This window comes from Coffea arabica, chromosome 5c, assembly GCF_036785885.1.
Source record: "Coffea arabica cultivar ET-39 chromosome 5c, Coffea Arabica ET-39 HiFi, whole genome shotgun sequence".
Taxonomy (NCBI): Eukaryota; Viridiplantae; Streptophyta; class Magnoliopsida; order Gentianales; family Rubiaceae; genus Coffea; species Coffea arabica.
In genome coordinates this window covers 44,625,661-44,637,994 of record NC_092319.1, presented here as the reverse complement: position 1 = coordinate 44,637,994, position 12,334 = coordinate 44,625,661, and the positions used below count along the sequence as shown (strand labels likewise).

Sequence of the window (12,334 nt, the reverse complement as noted above, 5' to 3'; positions counted from 1 at the left end):
TTATTTGCCTGTCATTTTAGAAGAAAATTGGCAAATTGCTATTGTACTGACGTACCAACTATGGCAATATTTTTTGCGTTATTATGAAATTTGGTTTTGCAGCAGAATGGTGAAATGTGATGGAATGGAAACTAAAGTGGCATCGCGATCTAGAAACTGCAAAATAGATGTAGTCAAGAAAATGCTAAAGCAAAAAGAGTAAATTGCCTGCCAACTTTGGGTTTGAAGTCACATTCTTGAATAAAGATGTACAGGCAGTGGAAGAGATTTGGGTTTGAATTGCACAAGCTTAATTTTGTTCCTCTGTTCTTCGATCGAGTTGATCTTCAAGATTAAACTTCAGGCAATTTGGAATACGAAAATCCATCCACTATGTCTCAGAAGTGGTAAGCTTTTCTAGTATGAATTCATAATAAAATAGTGAAAGGATTACATATTGCTGAAAAGGAAAAAGTTACATTCAAGTAGTACATATTTAATGCCTTTTTTTTTTTTTCTGGAGAAACTTCTTAGCTTGGTTTCAATCTAGGACTTTGATAGAGTGCGCCCTGGTGCCCACGAATAAAATTCAGTAGGCAAAGTACCGTTAGTAAGCAAATTCTGTGGCAGTCCATAGATATCTGAACAATCAACATGGTGGCGCTGCCTACTGTTATGGTACTGCTGGCTCTGAACTGCAGCAGCAGGAACCACTTCATCATCATCTAGTGGCAAGCGATCAAAAGTAGCATTCATGAAACTTGCAGCCATGATCACCACAGGGCCTGATGCAATCAGCGCACCAACCACTCCCCCTCCCACAACCTGCCCTTGAGGCCCTGCGAGATAGATTGTAAGGCCAGCCACCCCTTGTGGTGCTGGTGGAGGCAGAACTGATCCAAGCAATGATAGAATCTCAAACCTGCCATGCAGTGTAACAATTGCACCTGATGAAGTTGGTTGGCGTAACGTGACATTGGTTACACAACCTGTTGCATTGAGTACAGAAATGCCCCGTTGCTTCCTCCTTGCAAAGCTTAACAAGCTCTCACTTACATCACAGCCAGAGTTCACTTCCATTGCGTGTGCCCGGAGTGCATTTGCACTGTCCCTTGTGATGATAATGGGGGGTTTAGGCTTGTTCTTGGATCCAGCCGGCCTTCCACGAGGTCTTCGATTTGCTTCTCCATCACCTGTTGAGGATAGTGATTTTACTGCTTTTGGCCGTGTTGGAGTCACAAGCAATCCCCTTGCCTCCACTCCTGGCCTGTGGTTACTGCCTCCATCTAGTTCTGGACTGCGTTCCATGTTGCCATTAGATGCAACAACAGAAGGTGTAACGTCTGCACCGCCTGCCATCACTTCACAGCTTACCTTGTTTAGGACAGATTGGTGGAATGGCTGCCTGCATTTACAGTGTGGGTTTAAGTAGGGGACTTTTCCAGATAAATCAATAATAGAAACCAAAGGAATGATTAGTGATTAGGAGATAGTTAAGTAGCATCACTAATAAGATTAATATTCTTATACTGTAATTTTCTCCTCTGCCTACTTTCCAACAAATTTTTCTCTCATGTCAATTGCCTTCCACAACAAATATGCGCTCAACTCCCTTAATCTATTCCAGTACTTGAGCTACCATGTCATTTGCAAGCCTTTAAAAAGGCACAGTTTAACATTCAAGTATTGCTTGCAATGCAGCCAGAATAAATACAAAATGAAACTATACATACAGACAACTAATTTCGTTCTTTCTGTTATTGAGCACTAGAACTCCTAAGCATCGAGGAAAGGAGCGCAGGCTATCCATTTTTCTGGATCTTTAAAATCTTCTAAATCTTTCTCCAATTGAATTAAATGGAGAGAAACTTTAAATTGCAGCTGATTTATCGAAGAAAACGCTTCCTTTCAGTTGGTCTACCGAAGAAATTAGAATTGAAAACCTGTCCTCTGACATGATGAAAAATTAATTAGCATTTGGTCAGGACCCTGAAAAATCTCAGAGCCCCTCATAAAGTTTTAAAGCCTTAAACCAATAGTAAGGTGCTGTTGTCGAATAAAGAGACTTGACTTATTGCAAAATAATCAAGAAAATTTTGCGTATTAGTATATGTTTGATCAGGCCTACAGACTTGTGCAGCAATTAGTTCATTAAAGAGTACATCTCATTGACTCGTGAACTTCCCCATCCACCTAATTCATTTTCATTATGCCATATTCTGATGGAAAATTGGTTATTATATCCTCCGGATGGTGCAATTAATCTTTGTTCTATCGCAATCATATTAATATGAGAGAAAACTATACTATATTTATCTGGCTTAGATTCACTTGTTATTTGTTAAGCACATTTGTTTTTGAAAATGCTTTTGCATGTTTTTAAATGGAACAAAAGCAGGCAAATAATTACAGTCTGTGTTTGTAAATTCTTTTGCATGTTTGTATTTTCTATTAATAGGAACTACTCCATTCAAACAACAGCAGGACAGCTATCGACTAAACGACCCACCCTTCATTTTCTCCTCTTGTTGTAACGGATTGTCTCCCCCTTCATTTTCTCGTACAGGAAAATTGCCATCCTTTGCCATTCAATAGAAGTCCAACGCACATAGAGAATCAGAATAGGAAAAATAGGACAGGTCTGCATGGTAGCATCCTATAACAAAATAATTCTTCGGTGGGGGAGAACTCAAAAGAAGGAAGAAGCAAGGGGTTCCAACTTCCAAGCAAAGGGCGCAAATACGAAAAGGAGGCACCATGAGAGCTAGTCCTTCAATCATTCGTTTCATATCCATTCTTTCAGCATTGCTTATTCCCACATTTGCTGAAAAGAAGGTAAACATATTGTTGCATGCCTACCTTGAATTAGCATGTTATGATTTTGTTGTATATTGACAAACAAAATAAATGCTAATCTGGATAATGTGTCTGTTTATGTCGACTAGTCTTATGTAGTGTACCTGGGATCTCATTCACGTGATTCAGAAATAGAAGTCTCAGCTGTTGAATATGAGAGAGTAAGAAATTCCCATTTTACGCTCCTCGGATCATTCTTAGGGAGGTAAGTAGTTGATGTCTGTGTTTCTGAAGAAATCCAAATCCTATGCATTTTATCCATGTTCAGAGTTTGATGTCTAACGTACACTTCATGCTTTGATTTCTACCAACAGTGAGGAAAAGGCCCAAGAATCGATTTTCTACTCTTATACAAGACATATCAACGGCTTTGCTGCAGTACTTGATGAGGCAGAAGTTGATCAGATATCTAGTAAGCAATTTGGAATGCTTCTTCTTGAGTTATTTTTGGGCTGCTTTTCTTTGCATTGTTGATTAATATTTTCATCTTAACTCAGAACATCCGGATGTCATATCTGTGTTCTTGAACCGACCAAAGAAATTACACACGACCAGGTCATGGGAGTTTATGGGGCTAGAGCACGATGGCCAAATCCAGCCATCATGGACCGAGGCAAGATTTGGTGAGGACGCCATTATTGCCAACCTTGACACTGGTGAGTTTGCTGCTTAGGTCCCTACAATAACATCTACTTTTATGTATGTATCTATAGCGAATTGGCTGCAGTAAAAATGCATGGAAGCCAAGGATGATTTAGATATTGATAGAGTCAATTACCCAGAATAATGCATTAGTCTACTTACTTCCTTTAGCCCCATTTTCTTTTGGCAATTGCTAGCTTTTCTGTCCTTCTCCATCCTTAAAATTTGCTTTGTGAGATTGAATCAGGTGTCTGGCCAGAATCGAAAAGCTTCAGCGATGAAGGGTTTGGGCCAATTCCACCCAGGTGGAAAGGAATTTGTCAAAATGGTCAAGACCCAACCTTCAAATGCAACAGGTAACGTTTCTTTATATGCGTTCATTTCATCTATTACAGTTTTCACAAGATTCTTTTTTTCTATACGCATATGCAGATGTTTTTCATATATGTGAAGTAGCTTGACAAATTTGGCTAACAAGTTATAGGAAGCTTAGGAGAGCGAGATTTTCCTCTATCCTTGACAGATTTGGTTTGCTTCAGAAGTTCTTAAATTTTCAACAAAACTTTTCATACAAGATTATTAGAACAAAATTTTCGATGTCTTATTTTAGGCGTATAGAGATCTCCACATGAGATTTTAAGAACCAATGACTTTTGCAGTTACAATAAAATGAATCGCATCTCTGCTTTCAGCTATATATGACAGACAGAATGCGAGTCTTGAAGGTCTCAACCTGCTTGAACAAAAGATAATTAAACTTCTGAACATTTTAAAGAAACTCATCTGCATTCACTAACATGGTTGTCAATTATGCACACAAAAGGAAACTCATTGGAGCAAGATTCTTCAACAAAGGATATTTTGCTGCTGTTGGAGGTACCGTAAGTTCAAGTATTTTTGACTCACCGAGGGACACTGAAGGCCATGGATCCCATACATTATCAACAGCCGGTGGTAATTTTGTACCTGGAGCAAGTTTATTTGGATTAGGAAATGGAACAGCAAAAGGTGGATCACCAAAAGCACGAGTCGTAGCTTACAAGGTTTGCGGGCCAATGACATTCGAGGGCTCATGCTACGACGCAGATATTTTGGCGGGCTTTGATATGGCTATCTCCGATGGTGTTGATGTGATTTCAGTATCACTTGGAGGACGACCTCAACCCTATGAAGAAGATAGTATTGCAATTGGCTCATTTCATGCTGTTAAGCATGGCATTGTAGTGGTCTGCTCAGCGGGTAACGCGGGACCTGATCTTGCTACTGTTTCCAATGTTGCACCCTGGCTGATAACAGTTGGGGCAAGCACCATGGATCGAAAGCTTGCTACTTTTCTAAATCTCGGCAACAACATAAGCCTCGTTGTCAGTATTTTATCTCTTCACTCCTCTTTTCTAATTTCAGCAGTCTAGTTTGTTTGCATATTTAAGTTACAAGATTCATTTCTTGATTAGATGTTTCTTCCCTACAGGGAGCGAGCTATTCAGATAAAAGATTGCCAAACAACACCTTCTTTCCCATTGTTACTGCTGCGTCTGTTAAAGCTACCAATGCATCAGATTCTAATGCGTAAGGATGAAATGCACTGACTTTTGAATTAATTAGACCCCTAAGGTGATTTCATGCCCTTATAGTAGGGCTGCAAACGAATCGAGCCGTTCGCGAGCGGCTCGAGTCAAGCTCGAGTCGAGCTCGATGTTAATCGAACTCGAGTCGAGCTCGAGCCGGCTCGAGTCAAACTCGAGCTCGAGCTCAGAATTTAAGCTCGTTAGCTCGCGAGCCGGCTCGCGAGCTAATATATATATATTTTTTTTATTTTTTTTATTTAATAATAAAATTACGTATATTATATATATATTTTTTATTTTTTATTTTCATAGTAAAATTACGTATATGTCCTTAATATTTTATTATTTATTAAGAAAAAAATATTATTTTATTTATTTTTTTTAAAATAAAATATTTATTTTTTATTTTTTTTCGAGCTCGAGCTCGAAATTTGCCGGCTCGTCGAGCTCGAGCTTGGCAAAATTTAGTCGAGGCTCGGCTCGATTAGCTCAAAGCTCGACTCGACTCGGCTCGTTTGCAGCCCTACCTTATAGGCAGAAATCATCCCATACTTATTATTTCCTTCTTCTTGCAGCACCTTTTGTATGGCAGGATGCCTGGATCCCATTAAAGCAAAGGGCAAGATCGTGGTCTGCCTGAGGGGGGAAAATGGTATAGTGGAGAAGGGAATAAATGCTGCTTCGGCTGGTGCTGTAGGAATGGTTCTTGCCAATGATGTATCTGATGGAAACGAGATATCTAGTGATGCTCATGTGCTTCCTGCTGTACAAATTCGTTACACTGACGGAGCTGCTGTTTTTGCGTATATCAATTCTACAGTGTAAGAAGAGATAAAACAACAATATCATAGCATGCAATAGATCTTATTCCATGATAATCATGAGCATCCACAGCTAACAACTAACCAGCAAAATGACTCATGGCCCTGCCAGTGCTCATGGGTGACATTTTCTTCATTAAAACAACTCATTCACAGAGCACGCATTCTCCTCTCCCTTTTTGTTTCTGAATATTCAATGCTTTAGCAGGAATCCTACGGCTTATATTTCACCTCCATCGACTCTACTGGGCATAAAGCCAGCTCCAGTCATGGCACCATTTTCATCAAGGGGACCTAACACTGTGACACCAGAGATTTTCAAGGTTATTATATCAAAGCTAGGTTGCTTTTTTTTTTTCTTGTTTATCTGGTATACTACTTTTTTTGGCTCCCTGATATCGCTATCCTATATGACCTATTTCAGCCCGATATCACTGCGCCAGGAGTCGATGTGATAGCTGCTTACTCTGAAGCACAGGGGCCAACAGGTGAAAGTTTTGATAAACGCCGAACCCCCTACTTCGTTGAGTCAGGCACTTCAATGTCCTGCCCTCATGTTTCTGGCATTGCTGGCCTTCTCAAGACCCTCCATCCCGACTGGAGCCCTGCAGCAATCAGATCTGCAATCATGACCAGTGGTAAGTCCTCACAATCTTTGATTTCATAAACATTTTACACTAGATAATCAATGACACCAACTCTGAAATGTTTATACAATCATTTCATGCATGCCATAAATAATAATCGGCAATTTGACACATGGACTCGATTCTATTCTGCAGCAAGAACTAGGGATAATGCTGTAGAGCGAATTACAGATGATGGTCATATAAAAGCAACACCATTTGCCTACGGAGCAGGACATGTTCATCCATCCCAGGCTATGGATCCTGGACTGATTTATGATCTAACAAACCAAGATTACCTGACCTTTTTATGTTCACTAGGCTATAATGAAACCAACATTTTGTTGTTTACAGATGAAACTTTTACGTGCCCCAAGCCAATTAGTCTCGTCAACTTGAATTACCCCTCAATAGCAGTTCCAAAACTGAATGGTTCAATCACAGTGACTAGAACTGTAAAAAATGTTGGCTCCTCCCCCGCTACCTACACTGCCCTCGTTGTCAACCCTCCAGGGTTGTCTGTGGATGTACAACCAAAAACACTTGCTTTTGCAACGATTGGTGATCAGAAAAGCTTCAATGTCACAATTACAGCTACAAAAGCTGGTGCAAATAGAGATTATGTGTTTGGGATGTTGACATGGTCAGATGGGAAGCACTATGTGAGAAGTCAAATTGCTGTTAAGGCATCAGACTAACCAGATGGGAAGCACTATGATCAAATTGCTGTTCTCCATGATTGACTTGTAATATCTTGATATAAAAATTGTCTGTAAATTGTAAGACGTGAAGAAATTGCAGTTCCCAGTTAAGTTGCATTTTCTTACTAGATCCTCACTTACAGTTCAAATCAGGAAAAAATTGTCGATTTCTCTCCACAATGAAACGAAGATCACTAATAATAAAAGTTACAATATTGTTAGCTCATTGACAGTGGAAGCTAACCACTAAAACCACCATGCTAAGCCACAGAATCTGCGTAGCAAGTGAATGTGGGTATATCTCATACTATCTACTATTACTGTTTACCGTCCAAAAATCACAAACTTGAGGTCAATTTGAAGAGTCATGACAAGGTTTACTGGCAACGCATGGGGGCAAAGGAAAAAGAAATTCAGAATAATGTTGGTACCAGAAAAAAAAAAAAAAAAAAGAGCAGGCCTTTGCACAAAGTTCAGTCATTACTGAAAGATTCTTAGGATGAAAAGTCAGTCACTTGAAGAGTAAAGGAGAGGAACTCAAACATTCAACGTTGCCAACAAACCTAAAGTGAATGAGCAAAGACCAACTTAAGTTTGGAAAGTAAATCACAGAACAATTCAGGAGGATGTGCAATAGGACATGTAGAAGGAATTTGCAATGGTTCAGGATCTTGCATAACATCATCCTCTCGTTAAATTCAAGCTCTAAACCGACACTAGGTACCTTTTCTCAAATACAAGAGGAGACTTGACTAATTGCAAATCTTGCAGAACAACTCTTGAATTGTAACTTTGATCAACCTCACAAACTTGTTCTGCAATTAGTCCATCAAAGAGTATATTTCATTGACTCGGGTATGCAACATTCCACCAGCTACAAATTCATGAACTTCCCCATCCACTTCAATTGAACTACAGCCTGGTCGTTTCTCTATTTGCTTCTCCTTCATTAAAATCCTCTCATGTATTGCTTCCTCAAAATAGCCTGAGGCTGCATAGGCATTGAGCATTGATAGATAAGCACAGCTGTCATCTGGATCCAACTGAATCAAATTCATAGCTGCCCATTTAGCCATCTCAATATTTCCATGGCTCTGAGCAGCTGATAGTAGAGACCCCCATATGGTAGCATCAGGGCACATTGGCATACTTCTGATGAGCTCTTCTGCTTCTCCAAGGTGTCCTGCTCGGCCTAGTGCATCAACCAGGCAACCATAATGCTGAATCAATGGTTCAATCTCATACTTGTCCTTCATTAATCTGAAATAGTTTCTTGCTTCATTGACTAAACCAGAGTGATTGCAGGCAGTTAAAACACTAAGAAAACTAACAGAATCTGGTGCAAGGCCTGAGGATTCGAGCCTCGAGAATACCTGAATTGCTTCAGTTTCAAATCCATTGATTCCTAAGCCAAAAATCATCGAGTTCCAGCATGATAATCCTTTTCCTGGAGCAGTCTCGAATACCTGACGTGCCATTTCAATGTCACCACACTTGTGGTACATGTTAATAAGCGCTGTTATCACAATAGCATTCTTCTTGATACTAGTTTTCTTCATCATATACTCATGTATCCAGTTTCCTTGGTCTAATGCCCCTAAAAATGCTGATGCATTCAATAAACTCACGAATGTATACTCACTTGGTTCAACACTTTGCTCTTGCATTTTACCAAAAAGATCCAGTGCCTCCATCCATTTCCCATTCTTCACGAAACCACTTATCATACTATTCCAAGAAACGTCATTTCTGAAAGGCATTTTATTGAACAACCTCCATGAATAGTCAATTTCCCCATATTTAGCTAGCCCCGAAATCATTGAATTCCAGGCCACAACATCCACAATCTCATCCTCATCAAACAGTTTTCTAGCTTCATTCAAACACCCACAATTGGCATACATGTTTAACATTGTGTTTCGTATAAAGGGATCAAATACTAGCCCTAGTTTCACAATCCTTCCATGAAGTTGAGCTCCCTCAGCAGCTAATCCAAGTTGAGTATATGCCTTGAAAACTGAAGGATAAGTAAGCCTCTCAGGTTGAACGTGCGAACTTTCCAACATTTGTACAAAAAGAGAGAGTGAAGTTTCCGGGGATGAGCTTTGTGAGAAGCCTCTGATTATTGTGTTCCAAGTGAAAAGATTTGGATTGTCCATTTGACTGAAGACTAAATAAGCATAATTCACATCACCGGCAGGAGATGTGGCACAAAAGGCTAAGACTCTGCTAGCTGCAATCTTATCCTGGATCAGGCCTGTTTTGATGAGTTGGGCATGAATCAGTTTTAAGTCTTTCATGGTGGTGCATTTGGTTTCTAGCATGGAAAGGTACGGATTGTCTGAGATAAACTTTGATATAGAGGCTGATTGTGGAAGATATGAGCAAGAACATTTTAACATTTGAGTTGGTTCTTCTATCCGTTGATCACTTCTAAAGAAAAAATGAATCTGTGATATCAAATTTCGGCCATGAACAGGAGGTTCTTGCAAATTCTACTGAAAGTCCACCCAGAGAAACAGATAAGATGTCTCACTTACTCCTGGCCTCAAATGCTACATCACTCAATCCTACACATTTTGTATTTTGTCACAAGAAGCTAAGAAATACAAGGTTTCAAAATCGGCTTTTAGATTTTTCTTTAATTTATACGGTTATCTTTGGACCAATAATTGCTATCGCTTTTACTGTTGGAATTATTATTAAAATGGAAGAAATGCAATCAAGTTTCTAAGGGATGGTCAGTCCACTAATAACACATAAATCAATTCAATTTGGAAAAAAAAAAAAAAAAGCTAAATCAATTAACATTTAAAAATATTCAATTAATTAGCTAAAGACAGACTCTAGTATTATTTTACTTCAGAAGATTCGTTAGCCATTATCAATTGTAATCTTTGGTGGTCTTTATCAAACACATCCTGGAATTTAAGATCAAGCCAACGGAACAACCAAGAAGCCACTTTACTTGCAGCTAACTAAAGATGGCCAAAAAAATAACTACTATATGATTCCCGCAGAAATTTCAAGAACCAATTGGTCAAAAGTACACAGTTTAGCTAGGATTTGTGAAGATCCATATCCACTTTAAAGTTTAAACACATATGCTTTCCTATATATAGTTTACTTTCTACAGGACCCCTCTTAACAACAATATGCCACTTTTGGGCATAGATTTAGCCGCAACTCCTGTGAAACTGATTGCTAAACACAAGGGATAATTTCAGAAACCACCCCTGAGGTTTCTGACAATTTCATTCGCCTCTCCTGAAGTTTGTAAAATTACACAAACCTCCCTTACGGTTATGATTTTGATAACAAAGTTAATCCAATTAGAAAAAGTAACGTTAAAAAAGTACTTTAAGGAGAGAGATGAAACTTTTATTTCATAAATACCCCTTATGCATGTATATAAGTAATATTAGTAAAAGAATAAAAATAATTAAAAGTCGGAAACAATTAACACACAGATTTAACCGCTCAAAAAGTTCATATTTAATAAATTAGATAACATAAATAAGTAACAAAACTACACTAACGATTTACAAGATGCAGCAAAACAGACTAGTCACCTCTTTCAATATGATGTTTACTATGATTCTTGTGATTTTGAATAAAAAATTTTCGAATTTTGTCTTTCTTGTCCTTCCTTTCAATTTTGTTGAAACTCTTAAAGTGGTGACAATTGTAAGGGAATTTCATCAAAATAAAGGAGACAATTGTAAAGTCATTTCCTAGAAATAAGGGAGAAATGAGGGAAAAGAAAGACAAAATTTGAAAACTTTTCTAATCATTGGTGCAATTTTGTTGCTTATTTGTGTTGTTTAATTTATTAAATGTAAACTTTTTGAGTAGTTAAATGTGTGTATTAATTGTTTCTAATTTTTAATTATTTTTATTCTTTTACTAATACGACTTATATATATGCATAAGGGGTATTTATAAAATAAAAGCTCATCTCTCTCCTTGAAGTATTTTTTTAATGTTACTTTTTCTAATTGGACTAACTTCGTTATCAAAACTTTAATCTCAAGGAAGGTTTGTGTAATTTTACAAACTTTAAAAGAGGCTAGTGAAATTGTCAGAAACCTCAGGGAGGTTTCTGAAATTATCCCTAAACACGACCATAAACATTTGTTGTTTGGGTGATAAGCTCAATCTAGACTAAGCTTTCATTCTGAACATGCTTCTTTTTATATGCAAAATCATGTACAAGCGTTCACAATGGTTGGTCAAGAATCAAGATCCACAGCTGTGGGCCTTTTGCTCAAGGAAGCGTGAAGAAGTGGGGTTTGATACTTTGATCTCGATAGGAATTTTGATAGAAAATACAGGTATATAAAAATATGGTTGGGTAATCTTTATTCTGCTTTTTTTTTTTCCCCGTTTGTTCTGGTTTTATCTGTACACATTACAGATTTTTTAGTACATTTTCTGTCAATGTATTATTTATTTACATTGAACCTGGTATATTTACTTGTATAGGATATGTGAGGCTACAATTTCCTCGGATCAGAAGGTTCTGACAAGTAGAAGTGCTAGTTTATATCCAACCACAAAATAAAGAACGACAAAAAAAAAAGAAGGAGATGAGCACCATTTCCATAGACAAGTGTCTGATCCCATCGTCTTTTCTTGAGCCCTCAATGTACCAGAGAGATGAAGAAACTAGGAATCAGTTTCCTCTGCTATAATATACTGTTGCAGAGAACATCAACACCATCTCCTTTCCTAAAGGAAAATCTTGACAAGATAGTTTCGCCAAAAAGAGTTAAAAATTCAAAGGTGAAGAAATCTTGACATACTGCTATTGCACCAGGACTGAAAGTCAAGCGCGATGCAGTTGGTAGACATAGTCCTGGTCACATAACAACCCAACCAAAAACATAGAAACTGAAATCTTGGATGAAATTTAACGGTATTTCTTGCTTTTATTGTGACTTTTTGGAAAATTTTGCTGCCCAATTAGATAAAAAGACTAATGAGAATCTTTTCTTTAGAGCAAGGGACAAATTTCCACCCCTTTTGACACACAATATGTTGACAAAAATCCCAGATGAGGGAGGACAAATTTGGGAATCTAAGGCTTGATAATTGAATATTGAGATGAGACCAGCCTAGGTCCACAATCCCATTAAGTC

General features: G+C 38.1%; 3 protein-coding genes across 3 annotated transcripts; 1 reads left to right on the top strand and 2 right to left on the bottom strand.

Moving 5' to 3' along the window:
* Positions 1-525: 525 nt before the first annotated feature.
* LOC140007545 (AT-hook motif nuclear-localized protein 16-like) lies at positions 526-1,338 on the bottom strand. Its single transcript, XM_072050217.1, has one exon. The coding sequence runs from the start codon at positions 1,336-1,338 to the stop codon at positions 526-528; it is 813 nt and encodes a 270-aa protein (XP_071906318.1).
* A 1,228-nt stretch (positions 1,339-2,566) lies between these two features.
* LOC113689554 (subtilisin-like protease SBT5.3) lies at positions 2,567-7,325 on the top strand. The gene is made up of 11 exons (XM_072051115.1): positions 2,567-2,814; positions 2,925-3,040; positions 3,150-3,247; positions 3,333-3,491; positions 3,725-3,833; positions 4,301-4,841; positions 4,949-5,046; positions 5,621-5,866; positions 6,075-6,189; positions 6,291-6,504; positions 6,649-7,325. Exons 1-11 carry the CDS (start codon positions 2,737-2,739, stop codon positions 7,188-7,190), a joined length of 2,316 nt encoding a protein of 771 aa, XP_071907216.1. The 5' UTR covers positions 2,567-2,736; the 3' UTR covers positions 7,191-7,325.
* Positions 5,878-9,767, bottom strand: LOC113690780 (pentatricopeptide repeat-containing protein At2g42920, chloroplastic). Its single transcript, XM_027208842.2, has 2 exons — positions 7,918-9,767; positions 5,878-6,486 (listed from the first exon to the last, which is right to left on the bottom strand). Exon 1 carries the CDS (start codon positions 9,593-9,595, stop codon positions 8,015-8,017), a length of 1,581 nt encoding a protein of 526 aa, XP_027064643.1. The 5' UTR covers positions 9,596-9,767; the 3' UTR covers positions 5,878-6,486; positions 7,918-8,014.
* Between the last annotated feature and the right edge of the window lie 2,567 nt (positions 9,768-12,334).